Source organism: Equus asinus, chromosome 28, assembly GCF_041296235.1.
Source record: "Equus asinus isolate D_3611 breed Donkey chromosome 28, EquAss-T2T_v2, whole genome shotgun sequence".
NCBI classification, from domain to species: Eukaryota; Metazoa; Chordata; class Mammalia; order Perissodactyla; family Equidae; genus Equus; species Equus asinus.
In genome coordinates, this window is record NC_091817.1 from 36,993,822 (window position 1) to 37,011,437 (window position 17,616).

At 36.2% G+C, this 17,616-nt stretch overlaps 1 protein-coding gene across 2 annotated transcripts in view; it reads left to right on the top strand.

Annotated features, from left to right (window-relative positions):
* Positions 1 to 17,616, top strand: part of PHLPP2 (PH domain and leucine rich repeat protein phosphatase 2) — a 71,227-nt gene that overhangs the window by 38,231 nt on the left and 15,380 nt on the right. For both annotated transcript variants that reach the window (XM_044760852.2, XM_070500717.1), the window contains 9 exons: positions 590 to 715; positions 2,045 to 2,199; positions 3,990 to 4,136; positions 4,528 to 4,758; positions 5,907 to 6,109; positions 9,008 to 9,068; positions 11,618 to 11,713; positions 13,022 to 13,177; positions 14,922 to 15,122. In XM_044760852.2, the coding sequence (XP_044616787.1) occupies positions 590 to 715; positions 2,045 to 2,199; positions 3,990 to 4,136; positions 4,528 to 4,758; positions 5,907 to 6,109; positions 9,008 to 9,068; positions 11,618 to 11,713; positions 13,022 to 13,177; positions 14,922 to 15,122 (1,376 nt within the window). The remainder of the gene's footprint in view (positions 1 to 589; positions 716 to 2,044; positions 2,200 to 3,989; positions 4,137 to 4,527; positions 4,759 to 5,906; positions 6,110 to 9,007; positions 9,069 to 11,617; positions 11,714 to 13,021; positions 13,178 to 14,921; positions 15,123 to 17,616) is intronic.

Genomic DNA, 17,616 nt, shown 5'->3' on the forward strand with positions numbered 1-17,616 from the left:
TGAATGATATTCTATGTATGGATATGCCACATTTTGTTTATATGATTACCTCTTGGTGGACGTTTAGATTGTTTCCACTTTTCAGCTATTATGGATAGTGCTGCTATAATTCATGTATAAGTTTTTGTGTGGATATGTGTTTTCAGTTCTCTTGAGTATATGCCTAGGAATGGAATAGCTGGGTCACATGTTTCCTCTATGTTTAACCTTTTGAGGAACTACCAGACTGTTTTCCAAAGTGGCTGCACCATTTTACATTCATACCAGCAGTGTATGAGAGTTCCAGTTTCTCCACATCCTTGCTGATACTTGATATCCAACACTCATTATTATCTGTGTTTTCTATTTTAGCCATCTTGGTGGATGTGATGTGATATCTTGTGGCTTTGATTTGGATTTATCTAATAACTGATGATATTGAACATCATTTCATGTGCTTATTGGCTATTTCTCTATTTTCTTTGGAGAAATATCTATTCAGATCCTTTGCCTATTTTTAAAAATTGAGTTATTTGTCTTGTTATTGTCCTTTGCTTTTTGACTAGCATTTTTTTTATTGGTTCTGATTTTCTCCCCCGCTCTTCTTCAGGTAGAAGAAGTGAAGCGACGGCAGTACTCACTTGCGTTCAGTTCAGCTGGAGCCCAAGCTCAGACCTATCATGTCAGCTTTGAGACCTTAGCTGAGTACCAGAGGTGGCAGCGGCAAGCGTCCAAGGTGATGAGCTGTCAGACGTCCTGATGTGGAGATAAGAATGTAGAAGCCCAATAGAAGTGTATTTTGAAACACCTTACTCCCAAGCGAGCAAACTATAATCTTTATGCATATTACTCTAGGCCTTTCTGAGTATATAATGAGTGAAATCGTGGAATTCCACCAGATCCTTAACTTATTATTTATATTTGCATAGTACAAAATGCTTTCAAAAGTCTTTCCAGGTACATTTACCTTTATACCATCTCTGTGAGGATGCTAGGGCCTTGAAGGAATTGAGACACAGTGAGATTCAAATGACTTTCCCTCCATCCTGGTAGTCAGTGATAGAGCCATTCCCTGACTTGGAGCCTAGTGCTTCTTGATCTGTGTACGTTTTGCACAGCTTTGATGAACCACTTCAAGTTTCAACTTCTTGATGGGACATGACCGGTGATCCTGTCACAAACGCTTATTCCTGTATGCTGAGGATGATTAGCTTTTCAGCATCATTCTGCTTTTTTAATCTTTAAGGATGAAATGCTCTAAAATTGCATTGCAATTTCCAAATTCTCTTATTCTCCTAGCTATTTTTACAGAACTTTAACACTTTTTTTTGGAGCTAAACAGTTGCATAAAAGATTGTTCCAGTATAATGACATGCCATCAGAACATGAATGACTTTTCCAGTGATATTTTGTTTGGTTTTTTAGACCCATTTTCACAACACATGTTTTATTAGCATATTATAGAAATATAAACCTTGTTTTGGTTATATTGAATTTTCTGTATTTACATTGTGGTGGTAATAAAATCTGCTCTGAGTAAAACTAGTTTCTATTTTAAGTAGCTATTCCATTCTTCTGCCCTTATAAAGAGAAGTTAATATTTTTTGAGCACCTTTTGCATGCTAAGCAGTGTGCTGTGTTCTTGGTTACTTAATTTTATTCACACGACTGATGAAGAAACTGCACTAGTAAGTAACAGAGCCCATGTGTCTACAAAAGGCTATGTCCTTCAATATCACACTGCCTCCCAAAGTTTTATGCAATCATTTTGAATCATCTTAACTTCACTTGTTGCATGAAATGTTAACTTTCTATCCTTATATTTGTATTTTTTTACTTTTTACTTGTAGGCACTTTACAGCTTATACTTGGTGTTTTTTAAGCAGCTCTGGTTTTAGGAAAAAGTAAAAGCTGGTTTTTATAAATTAATAATTGGATCTCATTACCTTTTTTTCTTTCCCATCCTTTTAATCAGTGCCTTTTTGTGTAAATGCCATTCCATCCTATGCTAGGTGGGAGACGTTCAGTGCTGGCTCAGATGGCTCTTCTCTTTGGCCTTATTCAGGTGGTGTCCCAGCGAATCAGTACTGTTGATCTCTCATGTTACAGCCTTGAGGAGGTTCCTGAGCATCTCTTCTACAGTCAAGATATCACCTACCTCAACTTGCGACACAACTTCATGCAGTTAGAAAGACCAGGGGGCCTTGACACTCTCTACAAGTATGTGGAAAATAGGATTCTAGATTCACTTATTAAAACTGAATCGTAATCAATATCTTAGTGCTTTGTATCTGTAAGTAAACATGCTTACCATTATATATATATTCAAAAATTTCCCCTCCATTTTGAAGATGAAGTAAAATTTTTTATTCACTTAATTTTCTGACTCCCCTTCCCCCCTCCATAAAATGGAAGATAGGTGCAAATATTCTGATATAGAGGCAACACTGAACTGCTATACATCTGGATAATCTTTTTATGTAAGTCATTGACAGTGATGCGTGATCTGCAACCAGGGTAAATTGAAAGATTCAGTTTATGGGAAGTTTTTGAATCAAAAGTATCAAGCTTAAATGACTTAAAGGAAATAGGCTTAATTTCAAGAATTCTATTCCCAAGTTAGGGCTTTTATCTCTGCCAGCTCTTGAGCTTTTTGTCAGCTGTGAAACCTCTCTCTTCTAATAAAGGAACCATTTCACTCGTAAGGGACTGTGACCCATATATTTTTCCATCTTCTTTGTTAGAATGTATTCCCCACATCCACCCTCCACCCATCTCATCTCCCTCTTTAAAAATGGATGGAAGTGAATAAATATATGGTGTAAATAATTATCTGGGCTTCTTGTGGGGAAGGGAGAAATTGGAAAGTAAAGCATTCAAATTACATGGTAATTAAAAAGATAATACACGTTGAAATGACATTTTATATACTTCCTTAGTAAGTGAATTTTCTAGAAGGATTTTCAGAAAGCACTATGATTTTTATCTCATCTGATATGTTTTACAAAGTTTTTCAAGTAAAAGCCTGTATTTAGTAATGAGATAATTATTTTAATAATATTGCTATGTAAAAATAAAAACAATCTATAATTTTAAGGAAGTGGATTTCTAGTGTTTCCTTCTGAGTCACTATGAAAATAAGGTTAATCTAGTTTGAGGGCTGGATTAGGAATTCTGAAGTCAAGGCACCAAACCAAAGGAACAATCAGTACTCAAGGTCAGGACAACTGGAAATCAAAAGTTGAAGATTTGAAAGAGGAACATTAGAGTGAGGTACCAAGGATTCAAATCTAGAAGCAGGTGATACAGGTCATCAACATGGAGAACTCCACCTCAGCCTTACCCTCTGGCGCTAGTATAATAATGAAGTATACTACTTCTAAGTAGAATTACCAGAGAACTCCTGTGGATCCAATCTATGATGCTGTTTTCTCTGGATAAGACAATATAGATACTTTTACTTCTACAAACAAAACACTAGCACTAAAAATTACTATTTCATATTGTGTATCAGACCACATTACAGTAAAACTCCATATCACATACATATTTTTAAGATCTAACTGGCCCATTCATTTCAAGTAACATTTGAGCCGACATGATTTCAATATGAAAAAAGAAGTTGCCTATAAGGGGGTTTGTTAGCTTTTCCTGTGTCCATGAGTTGATTAATTTTTGTAAGGCTTTTGTATATTGCATGTAGAAAGTTAATAAAGAAAGAGATTTCAAGCATATCAAGTATGACTTGATATAAAATAATTGTACCAATGTGAACTTTTCTTCAAGATTATCTGCCTTTTTAGGGGGAAGAAAGAAGAATTCCCATCATATTAGACCTAGTTTCCTTGATAGCACTGGGTGGGTGTTAGTCATCTTAGCATCTGTGCCGTGCACAATGTTTGACACGTAGTGAGCGCTCAATAATAAATATTTGCAAAACAGTTCTGTGATAGACACTTAAAACAGATGTTTTTTAATTCAATAGTATAATCTATACCTTTGCTTTTTAGATTCTCTCAGCTGAAGGGCCTGAACTTGTCCCACAATAAACTTGGATTTTTTCCTGTATTGTTATGTGAGATTTCTACCCTGACTGAGCTCAACCTTTCCTGTAATGGATTTCATGACCTGCCGAGTCAGATTGGCAATCTACTAAAGTAAGTATCTGACTTTTACTAGGTTCGTCTTTTCCCTTGCAGAATCAGGAAGTTGTCTGGCATTTGGAGTGAAGGTAGTACCCTGAGCTCTTGTAGTGAAATAAATCATGTAATTCTGAGGATTCTAGTCAGCAGCAGTTACTTACCTACAGCGGGGACTAGTCCCTCTGTTTCAACGGCAGAGGCTTTGACTATTTTTGATGTTGGAGAGACCACCCATGTCAGTTATGTGTAAGTCATTTTATTAAGTCACCCTAGATAGACTTCGGACATTTTATCATTATCAGATTCATAATAAATTAGTGACATAAGTCAGAATTCTTAATTCTTGTTTTATCTATTCCAGTTAAAACCCTTCATAATGTAGTCTTGTTTTTTTTTCTTCCTACAGTCTTCAAACCCTCTGTCTTGATGGCAACTTTCTGACTACTTTACCTGAAGAATTGGGAAATCTGCAACAGCTTTCCTCTCTGGGAATTTCCTTCAACAACTTTAGTCAAGTTCCTGAGATTTATGAGAAACTCACTATGTTGGATAAAGTGGTTATGGCAGGAAATCAACTGGAAGTCCTAAACTTAGGGGTGCTGAACAGAATGAGCCATATCAAACATGTTGATTTAAGGTAAGGTCATTCTTTACCATATCTTCCTTTGGATTGACCTCTGAAGGACCTTTAAGTGTTTTCTCTTTATAGAGACTTTTTTAAAACGTTAAGATTTTAGAACAGTGTATATTTTCAAAGCTTTAGTAAAGCTTCATTTTTTACTCAGTAGCAGGCAGATTATGAATGAGGTAGGTGTACCACATGATAGAGACTTTGAAATTGCCTTTGACAAAGGTTGTTCTGACTTACCCTCTGAGCAGCATTTTATGAGAATTCCCATTTCCTCATATCCTTATCAGTGTTGGACTTTAGCATCTTTTCCCTTATTGGCAGTGTAGTAAGTAAAAAATAGTATTTTATTGTTTTAATCAGCATTTATTTACTTATGAGTGAGGTTGAACATTTTTTTATGTACTTATTGGTAGTTTTCTACAAACGCAATCATTTTTCTGTTGAATCATTGGGTTTCTTCTTGACATCCATTGTATTATAATTAAAATATTGAAGATTTGCTACTAATAATTTTCTATAAGAGTTTTATTTTCTAGTTTTAATCTTTTCCTAAAGGAAGCTGGTAAAAGACACATACTGGATGTTCTATCAGTTACACAAAGCCATTGATATCCTTCGTAAAGACATAGTAACAGAAAAATTTACTGAAATACAGGAAAATGAGAACAGGCCAGTGTGCCTTCTATACTTGTATAGAAGAGAACCAAGAAGTCATTTTTTATAATTTGCCCTTGAACTATTTTATATAGATACAGATTCTTTTCCTCTCCATTGATGTAATGTGAATCTACTAGAGAGAGTAGGCAGAGCAATGGGAGAAAGTATGGCTGCTTCCTCTTGCTCTTGACATGGTGGTCCATGACTGCTTTGCTACTCAGTAACCCAAAACGTTATGTTCATCTTCTTGTAACTTTGTCCTCCTCCTTTGTCCCTACATAACTTTATTAGGTATTTGAATGTAAGTTTTTAACTGTTTGTGGATATGGTCCCTTTTTTCTTTCTCTTTATTTAATTTATATATGTATTTACTACAAATAGTGAAATTCTTAAGTTGTTTAGGAAAGAGAAAGGGATTATACCTCTCCTGTTTTTCTTTTACTAAGCACATTTAGTAGAATTTATTTCTAATGATTCCTTTATTTCTGAATATTAAGGATGAACCATTTGAAAACCATGGTTATTGAAAATCTGGAGGGAAATAAATACATCACCCACATGGATTTGCGGGACAATCAACTGACTGACTTAGATCTTAGCTCCTTGTGTAGCTTGGAGCAGCTGCATTGTGAGCGGAACCAGCTGAGGGAGCTGACACTCAGTGGCTTCTCCCTTCGAACTCTATACGCCAATTCTAACAGTGAGTTCTCTATCCAGCCTCCTGTTTTTTTCTCTTGTACCTCTCGTCAGAGCTTTGAAAGAACAATGGCATCTGTGGTGTTCCTCAGCCACTCTGCAAAGTGGAGTTTGAGGTTCATTGAGATCTAACTTTATCTTTTAAGTTTGCTGTCAACACTTACGTGGTTGAGATATGCATATAAAGATATTGCAGGATATTTTGATATTCACTAAGTGAGAATAATAAGAGGCATTTTGCAAATAATAGAGGATTAGGAGGGTGGACAAGCATGTTCAAAATAGAGTATCAGTAATAGTCTAAAACAAGGATTGGCAAACGACAGCGCAGGGGCTAAATTTGGCCTGCCACCTGTTTTTGTATGGCCCACAAGGAATGGGTTTTTACATTTTTTAGTGGTTGGGTTAAAATCAAAAGAAGAATAATTTTGACATTGGAAATTTATATGAAATTCAAATTACAGTGAATAAAGTATGATTAGAACACACCCACATTCATTTGTTTACAGGTTACTGCTCTCATGCTATAGTGGCAGGATTGAGTGGTTGTAAGAGAGACCATGTGGCTTGCAAAGCCTAAAATATTTACTAGATATTTAATCTTTTACAGAAAAAGTTTGCCAATCTGTAGTCTACAATCTTGTGCTGCCTCAGTTCTAGAATGAGAAGCCCTTCATTTAGATGGTGATTTGCTCCAGGAATATTTTTCAATGTAGAAGGCCTCATATTTGTTGAAGCCATTCTTTTTATGGAGAGTTCTTCTTTACCAAAGAAGTTACAATTACTTTTTGTGTTTAAAGAAGGAAAGGAAAAGATGTTCAGTTTCACTAAGTGTCAGAGAAATGCAAATATAGATAATACCATTTAATACTCATCAAATGAAAAAATAACGCTAAGTGCTACTGAAGATGTGGAGAGGCAGCAGCTCTCATACACTGCCAGTGAGAGGGTCAGTCAGAAAAACCACCTTGGAGAGCAGTATGATGGTGTTAGAGAAGTCGAAGGTGCACATAGCCGGTATTCTAGCAGTTCCCTGCCTGGACTATTTCCTGAAGACACTCACATGTGCACAAGGATATGGTACAAGAATGTTTACCACAGCATTGTTTGTTATAGTGAAAAAAATAAGAGAAAATATGACTGTTAATAGGAAAATGGGTAAACTAAACAGTGATATATTTATACAATAGAACATTGCACAACAGTGGAAATGACTAAAGCTCTGTGTATTAATATGGATAAATCTCAAATACATTTTTTGAGCAAAAAAGGTGCGTATTTATATGTACACTATGATAGTTACATCACATTTTAAAACACACAAAAAAGTTGTTTTCTTAACTGTGAGTATGGCATAACAGTATGAAAGAATGCATGGGAATGAAAAAAATTATATTCAGGATGATGTTTACTTCTCAGTATGTGCAGTGTTTTAATTCCTAAAAAAAAAGTCTGAAGCATATAAAGCATAATGTGAAGATTTGTTAAAAGCTAGATGATGGGTGAAAGAGTGTTCATTGTTTTATTCTCTTTAGTTTTCTTTATCTCTAAAATATATTATTAGGATAAAAGACAGTTAAGGACTTCTCTTTTCATTGCCTTTTGTTATATTAGCTTCAGATTGTAGCTTAGGTCAGAATAGTGTCAAAGCTAATGAGTGTTGACTTGTGCTGTTTATAGATATTGTGAGGTGGTAGTAAGTCCTTTGCCATGGAAGTATTTTTATCAGGCCTATTCTTTATTCTTAATGTCTCTAGAGAATCTGAATTACTGGCCCTGTTGGAAAAGATCTCACTGACATACATGCAGTCCTTCTTAGTAACTGAGATTCTATCACAGTACTGTACTAAACAGGGCTTGTTTGAACTATAGGGAAAGGCACTCACTGGTCATCAGGGATATGCAAATTGAAACCCTAGTGCGAATCACTGCACACCTACCAGAATTACTAGAATGAAGAGGACTGAAAATACCACTATCACCTCTTGGGAGTATAAATTGGTACAACCACTTTGGGAAGCTTTGATAGTTTCTGTTAAACTGAACATAAGCAGCCCCTGTGTACTTAGCAGTTTCTCTCCCGAGCTTATACTCATTGTGAATGCTTATATTAGTCCACAAAAGACATGAACAAAAATGTACGTAGAAGTGCTATTCATAGTAAACTCAAATTGGAAAAGACTTAAATGCCATCAACTCTGAAATGGAAAAATAAATTGTGGTATATTCACTTAAGTTTTATGCAGCCATGAGAATGAATGAGCTACAACCATATGCAGTAATATAAACAGATCTCACAAGCACAATGTGGAGTGTGGATGAAGACAGACAAAAAAAATTATACATGCTATATGTGTATATTTATATGAATAGGCAAAAGCATTCTATGGTATTGTGAGTCAGGATGGTGTTGCCCTTGTGGGGCAGTGACTGGAAGGGGAGACAAGGGGAAGCTTCTGGAGAGCTGGTAATGTTCTGTTTCTTGATCTGGGCACTGGTTACCCCAGTATGTTCTGTTTGTAAAAATTCATCGATCTATACACTTGATTGTTGTGCTTTTCTCTATTTGTTTTACTTTAAAAGTTAAAATATTGCCAATGAAAATCCAGTTATTAATTTTTCACATTAAAAAATGAAGTAGTTACTGTTAACATTTAACAATGGCCTGATCTAGTCTGAATCCAGTGCGATACACAAGATCCTTCAGTTAGTTGTTTGATTGGTTTTCAGATTGGGAGTAAGCAGTTAAAAGTTAGTCAGTGTGAGTTACCCAGTGATTTTAATCTTTAGTTCATCTCAGTTTTCTCTCTGGTGATTTTGCTAAGCCACTTTTCCCTTGTTTACTCTCAGTTACTTTCTTCTTTGGAGAATGTCACTAACAACCTATTTGTGTTTTGATTAGAGCTGACAGCAGTGAATGTCTATCCAGTACCCAGTCTGCTGAGTTCTCTAGAACTCTCCCGGTGAGTGTGTCTCATGAGGGTGGTGCTTGTTTGGTTCTTTATTTAAGAGAGATACGTGGATACTTTGGTAGTTTTGAGGTACAAAAAATCTAAATATGAAGTATTTGGATAACCTGGAGAAGGGTCAAAGGATGGGTGGAGAAATAAGTTTAATGGCAAGACTCTGTAGTTAAAGGAAAGGTTGTCTTGAAATAGAAAGGCACCTATGAATTGCTCATTCTTAAAGTCCATTGATTTAAGACAAGATGCAAACAAAGAAGACCTTTTACCCCTTCATGGCAGTGATTTCCTTTTTGCCAGTTGGAATCAGATAATTTTTGGTTTTTAGATAGTGGCTTATTTTTAAATTTTTATTCTCTTCGTTTTTTGATACTCTTGTGACCCATGCTGGTCTGATTTTCGGAGAGATATCATATTCAGGATTTTATTACTTTTGTTGGTGGTCAAGAATAAATATAAATGAGGTTTGCTTTCTTTCCTTCATTCATTTTTTAATACTGTGTTATGCATTCAGGATTCAGTGGTTGATTTTTACAGTCTGGTGGAGACTTTGGCAATCAAACAAGCAATTGCAGAGCAGCACCATAAGTGCTGTGCATATAGAGTGTTAGAAGCAGGTGGACAGGGCAGTGGACAGGGTCCTGTATGGTCAGGATTGTTGAAAAGATTAAATGAGATAATAAAACCAAAATATATAGCATAGTGCCTGGCATATAGTTGTCTCTCAAGAAATACTGGCTATTATATCCAGGTTTCTTTTTACTGTTATTTTATTATCATTATTATTATTAAGCTATCATTGTAGATTCCCTTCCATCCATTTCTTTCTGTCATATCTTTCCAGCAAAACTCCAACATGAATCAGTACTAAGATTTATCTTCTCCACTGGGCTTGATCGTTGCTGAAGAAAATCATATCCAGATGTACAGCACTATAAATTCACAATTCATTTGGAGCTTATTGTCCTTTTTATTGATATGATTTTCTCCCTGATCATCTAGGCTAGAAGCCTGAAAGTCTCTCTTTTTTTTTTTTTAAATTTCATTACACCTAGATCTGATGATTCTTTTTGGTGAGGAAGATTGGCCCTGAGCTAATGTGTGGCCAGTCTTCCTCTTTTATTTTCTTCACCACAAAGCCCCAGTACATAGTTGTATATCACAGTTGTAAGTCCTTCTAGTTCTTCTGTGTGGGATGCTGCCACAGCATGGCTTGATGAGCAGTGCGTAGGTCTGCGCCCAGGATCCAAACTGGCAAACTCAGGGCCACTAAAGCAGAGTGTGTGGACTTAACCACTACGCCACTGGGCCGGTCCCCTGAAAGTCATTTTTGATTCTTCCCTCTGCTCCACTCCCATGTCTAATCCACATCCAAGTCGTGTAGATTTTTGCCTCCTAAATATTTCTGGATTCTCTCCCCTCCCTTCCATGTATATTACCACTCATTTAGGTCCATATCATTTCTTGTCTGGAGTTCTGATTCTAATCAGCTTTCTGATTATTTTTCCTTTTACTAATATAACCTCCTCAATCAGACCTCCATGTATCCACAGAGAGAGCTATTTAGGGTAGAGAACTGACATTGTCTCCCCACTGCTTACACACCTTCCAGTGATCCCACTATACTTGCAGCATAAAGTCACAACCTTCTAGACATGATTTTAGGTCTTTCCAACCTTGTTTCTTCCCATTCTCTGTTCCATATTTGCTTCTCCAGCATCACCAAACTGCTTATTAATCCCCACATATATCATGCCATTTCTTTTCTTGTTTCTACTCTAGCTCAGGTTGTCATCTCTTGCTTGGAATGTTCTCCTCACCTTAGGTCATTCATCCTTCAAATTCTAACTCAGATGTCTTATTTCTTATGGGCTTGCCTTGATCCACTTCAGGCAAAGTGCATCCTTCACTAAGCCGTCATGACAGCATCTGCATTTCTCTTACAGCACTTGTTTCTTCTGCCTCATTGTATTGATCAATTGGTCAGTAGATACTTTGAAGTCTAGAGAAGCTAAGTAACATCTGATAATAAAATTCCTTTTACTAAGTATCTGTCCAGTGCTCTACTAAATATTTGAGTTCACATTCTAAATGATCTGGAAACTTTTTCCTCCCTTAGTTATCTTTTGTCCCTCTTTCCTCACTTTTATTCATTCTGTTCATTTCCCCAGAATTTGCTTCTCTTTCCCCCCAATCATTACCTGTAGAAATCCTACTCATCTTTGATGGTTTGTTTAAAATGCTGCTTCTTCTGTTAAGTCTTTCCTCATCTCTTCCTCATCCCATCCCACGACATGTATCTTTTCCTACTGCTGAAATTCTTTGTGCATGTGGCATAATTGATCCAATATACATATTCTCTCTTCACCCTTCTATTAGCAACTTTCATTAAGCACCTACTGTATTACAGGTAGGCTACCAGGGATGCCTTGGGGATGGTGCTCCTGCCCTCAAGAGGCTCAGGGGCTGGTTAACAGACATATTACAGACAAGAAATGAGTTCCATTCATCATCTTTAATGATACCTTTTCCTTATTTATTTTCTGCAGAAACCTGCTAGAGTGTGTCCCTGACTGGGCCTGTGAAGCAAAAAAGATAGAAATATTAGATATGAGCTATAATCTTCTGACAGAGGTTCCTATGAGGTATGTGTGTGTTAATGTATATATTATATATGTACGTATTACAATATGTGTTTATATGCATGTATTTAATTGTTTTCCTAGATTTGGGTTGCCTTGCTAAGGTACTTTCATTTATTTGTTCAGTAAATAGTGAGTACCTGCTGAGCACAGGGCAGTGTGAAGTGCTGTAAGGAATAGGGTAACAGCTAATGCATAGTCTTGGCCTGCAAGGAATTTAGTAAGCAGATTTTTGAGGTAACGTGTGCACAGATAACTGTGACAAAATGTAACAAGAGTTACTGGCATAGGTCGGTGATAAGATATTGGATGAGTTATTATGAGCTGGGAAATGTTCTAAGAACTTCACTTTTATCATCTTATTTAATCCTTTCACAAGTGTATTATATAGGTGCTGTTATCTTCATCTTACAAATAAGGAAATAAGACTTAGAGAGGCTGGGTACCTTTCCCAAGGTTGCACTTAACTAGGAGGTGATGGCAACTGGCATTTGAATGTAGTCATTCTTCAAGGCCTTCACTCTTCTTCACTACACTGTATAAATAAAATATTTTAGAAATTCAGAACTTTGAATAATTAGAGAATGCTTCATGGAGAATATTTATTTGAATTGACCTTTACAAGATGATGGGATTTCTCTATGTGGAGGGAGAAAGAGAGAGGTATTTGGGGGGAAATGGTATATTCAAAGGTTCTGAGGTGTAAAATGTGTGGTTATCACCTAATGGAATCTTTAAAATTAAACTAGAGGCTTTGTAGCATCGTAGGTAGGAACACAGCCTTTGGAGTCTGCTCTTAGTGCAAATCCTGACTGTACCATTTACTGCATTCTTTGTGAGATCTTTGGCAAATCAAAGTCACTTAACCCTTCTGAACTTCATAGTTAAATGGCCTAGCACATTTTAAGCACTCAATAAATAGCAGTGTTTGTTATAGTAAATTTTGTTATTATTAACTTACTATAATCAGTTATATTAATACTGATAAATTCACTGAATTTTTGGTGCTGTCTAGACTTAAAATCTAAATGGATTTATTCTAGAAATTCTTTATTTGTTTAGATCTTTTCTGTGCTGTTTGCTTTCATTAATTCACCTTTTCCCAGAATAACCTTAATGACTTCCTGGTGGGTGGTGGGTAAACATATGGTCGTGGCTTCTTTCTTGGCTCAGGCACTTGTTGGTAATTATATTGTCTAGAAGAATATGTTCCTATTAGTTTACTGATTTCAGTTAAATAGCGAAGGGCTGACTCAGAAAGAAAGATTTAAGTAGCTTCTTTATTTGTTTCTTTGTACTGTTCCCTCTTAGAATTCTTAGTAGCTTGAGTCTTAGAAAACTGATGGTGGGACACAATCGTGTGCAAAACCTTCCGGTACTGGTGGAGCACATCCCCCTTGAGGTGCTGGATGTTCAGCATAACTCACTCACCAGGCTGCCAGATACCCTCTTCTCCAAGGCCTTAAAGTAAGTACTCTGGATTTTATTTAGAAGAGCAGAATCATTGGCTAAACAAACTGCACTGGCTTGTCATTGGAGTGACCTTTGGAACTATGTTTACAGAGTGTTTACCTCATAGTCCAGCTATGGGTGGAGGCTTATTTGCAATTTGTGTGAAATAAAATATGACACTGTTTTATGAGGCAGTAATCTTTAACTCAAAAGTTGAAATACCCATCAAATACTTAAGAAGTTTTAGTGTTGTAAACAACTTAAACAGGTTGGAAAAGTTCAGATTTTCATCTCAGAAAATGAATACAGCTATGACCTTTAAAGAGAAGTTACAGTTTCCTCGGGCAAGTTTCAGCTTTTGCGTTAGATCGAAAAGGACATGCCACTAAAGTTAATTGTTTTTATTTCTAGCTTTACCAAGCTATCATTTACTTACATTCTCTATTTGCAACACTTTTTACTACCTACTTTGAAAACTGTGTATTTAAAGGTAACATTACTCCAAAAGGTGTTATTTGCTTTCTTACTGTAAATTAACAAATAGTCTGCCTTCCTATTTTAATACCTGTAATCAGGTTTATCTAATGTGTATACCACTATTAAATGAAAGCTGGTTTTTAATTATAGTCTTCTGCAGTATGAAGAGGGCAATATTGTCTTCAGTTTAGAAATGGAGAAAACAGTGATAAGCAGTAATTTAAGATAAGGCTACAGGAGACATACAAAGAGCATTTAGCATTTGGCTTGTTCTTTGTTTGGTAGCTTATACATCTTTTAATGTATAATACACTTGGTTGGACTTTTCTAAAAGTAAAATCTTTGGAAATTCTAAAAAATGTTTGAAGGAAATTTTCTTTTTGGAAAGTTTATACGGGGTCTTAATGCAGTAACATTTGTTAATTAACAAGTATTTGTTAGTAATGCATAAAACTGCATTTGATTCTAATGACAGCTTGAATAAAATTAGTTGACAACCTTAGAATCTGTAGTAAGGAAGTTACTCAGCAGCTGTAGCCAGCTGTCAGTGATACTTCTTTAACACTAACTCTGCACAGCAGCTGTAGCCAGCTGTCAGTGATACTTCTTTAACACTAACTCTGCACAGAGCACTTTTGGCACATACAAAGACACAAGCCTCAGTACGCTCGACAGCTTACCAGATAATTAGGGATGTGGATCACATAACATGAAGAAGACTTAAGAACATACAACAAATTTAGTAATATTAGCTGCCCCTTTGTGAGCATATTCTTTATATACCTATTTGGTATATACCAAATAGGTATATAAAAAAATAGGTATACCAATAAAAATTTGCCATGCTAGGCAAATTTTAAATCATAACGTGTTTTACCTATTAGATTGGTAAACATTAAAATGAATTATTATACTCAGTGTTGACAGTGGTGTGAGCAAATTGATATTCTTTTATCCTTGTGGAAGTATAATTTGGTGTATCCTTTCTGGAACTCAGTTTGGCGATATATATGTAAAAATCTTAAAAAAGATGAAGCTAGGTTAGCATCAGGCCACTACAGAAGCCTGGGAACACAACCATGCCTGTACTCTTTCCTCTCTACTTGGCTTGCATGAGTTGAGTAGAAGGAACTTTCGCTGGGTAGAATCAATTGGGGAGAACTACGTGGAGGAAATTACTTCTGTCACTAGTTTGGGAGCATAGGATGGCAGTGTTCCATACTGAGATGGCATGATGGTTTTACATAAGAAGGCAACAAATGATTTGTGTGTGTTCTATCAGTCTCAGATACCTGAATGCATCTGCAAACAGTCTGGAGTCTTTGCCATCTGCCTGTGCTGGAGAGGAGAGTCTGAGTGCACTGCAGCTGCTCTATCTGACCAACAACCTCCTGACAGATCAGTGTGTGCCCATCCTGGTCGGGCACCCACACCTGCGAATCTTGCATCTTGCAAACAACCAGCTACAGACTTTTCCTGCAAGGTAAATGAGTGCAGCCTTTGGTCATTTCAGACACATGACCTGAATTTTGCATTTGTCAGACTACATTGTAGCTATCATACTGTGTACTCTTGCTTTATATTGAGTGACTTACTGATGCTGTGACTCCACTAGTCAAACGGGAAAATCTGTACCTAGTTTTTAAGTATCAGTAACCAGTGGTTAAATGTGTTTAATTCTTAGTCCTAATTACTTAATAATGGTCTGGAAATTTTCAACCTAGGAAAGTACAGGCTTATGAAATAAAAGAAATTGTGAAGACAATTTTTTCTTTTCTCTTGTCAGCACTGTTTTATAAAATACTGTTGAGTCCATTAATTTATTCATTTTATATATATATATATAAAATACCTACTGTATGTCAAATACTGTGTTGTGTAAGTGCTGGGGAAACAATGGTGATTGAGTTACAATCTCTGTCCTCAAGGAATTTACAATCAAATTGAGGAAATAGGCAAATATATAGGCTATTGCAATGCAGTGTAATTAATGCAGGATGTTAAAGATAGGCACAAGTAGCTAGCTGCCACTGCACAGGGCCCGGGAGTGGGGTTGGCCTTCCTGGAGGAAGAGATGAATAGTAGTTAGCAGGATACAACTATAAGAAGACATATAAGAGAAGTTTAATTCTGTCAAAGTTTTAAACAGGGTCAGTGGAGAAATAACTATCTTTCAAAATACATTTGATAAAAAAAAATACTTAGAAAATTTGACACCAGAAAAGTCCATCTATACCAGGAAAGTAGTCATTAAAAATTGTGTTTTCAAGAACTAAGAACATAGGGAAATGACATTTGATATAATTTGAATAAAAATAAAACTATATATATATATATTTTTTTTTCAATTTCAGAACATTCTTATCACCCCCAAGAGAAACCTATATACATGAATAGTTACTCCCCATTGCCCCTTCCGCCAACTCCTGGAAACCAGTAATCTACTTTTTGTGTCTATTGATTTGCCTATTTTGGACATTTCATGTAAATGCAGTAATACAATATTTGGCCATTTGTATCTGGCTTCTTTCATGTATCATAATGTTTTCAAATTTCATCCACGGTATATCACGTATCAGAAGTTCATTTCTTTTTATGACTGAATAATAGTCCATGGCATGGGTATACCACATTTTGTTTATCTGTTCGTTAGTTGATGTCCTTTGGGTTGTTTACACTTTTTGACTATTATGAATAATGTTGCTATGAACATTTGTGCACAAGTTGTTGTATGGACATATGTTTTCACGTCTATTGGGTATATACTAGGTGTGGAATTGCTAGGTCATATGGCAATTCGATGTTTCACATTTTGACTGTTCAGACTATTCCAAGGCGGCAACATCATTTTATGTTCCCACCAGCAATGTATGAAGGTTCCAGTTTCTCCACATCTTCATCAACACTTTCTCTTGTCCATCTTTCTGACTATGACTATCCTAGTAAGTGTGAAGTGGTATTTCATTGTGGTTTTTATTTGCATTCCTCTAGTAGCTAATAAGCATCTTTTCATGTGCTTATTGGCCATTTGTACCATTTGTGTACCTCCTTTAGAGAAACGTCTATTCACATCCCTTGCCCTTTTTATCTTTAATTTGGGTTCCTAATAGTTTACATCATTGTGAAATTTCAGTTATACATTATTTCCTGTCTGTCACCACATACGTGCTCCCCTTCACCCCCTGTGCCCACCCCCACCCCCCTTCCCCTGGTAACCACTGAACTGTTTTCTTTGTCCATGTGCTTGTATATATTCCACAAGAGTGAAATCATCTGATGTTTGTCTTTCTCAGTCTGGCTTATTTCACTAGGCGTAATTCCCTCCAGGTCCATCCATGTTGTTGCAAATGGGATGAATTTGTCTTTTTTTCTAGCTGAGTAGTATTCCATTGTACATATATACCACATCTTCTTTATCCAATCATCAGTCGATGGGCACTTGGATTGTTTCCATGTCTTGGCAATTGTGAATAGTGCTGCAGTGAACATAGGGGTACATATGTTACCTTGGATTGTTGATTTCAAGTTGTTTGGGTAGACACCCAGTAGCTGGGTCATATGGTAGTTGTATTTTTAGTTTTTTTGGGGAATCTCCGTAGTAGCTGTACTAGTTTGCATTCCCACGAGCAGTGTATGAGGGTTCCCTTCTATCCACACCCTCTCCAACATTTGTTATTTTTAGTCTTAGTGAATATAGCCATTTTAACAGGCATAAGGTGATCTCTTAGTGTAGTTTTGATTTGCATTTCCTTGATGCTTAGTGATGTTGAACATATTTTCATGTGTTTATTGGCCTTCTGTATATCTTCTTTGGAAAAATGTTCATATCCTCTGCCCATTTTTTGATCGGGCTATTTTGTTATTCTTCAGTTGCGTGAGTTCCTGATATATTATGGAGATTAACCCCTTATTGGATATATGATTTGCAAAAATTTTCTCCCAATTGGTGGGTTGTCTTTTGGTTTTAATCCTAGTTT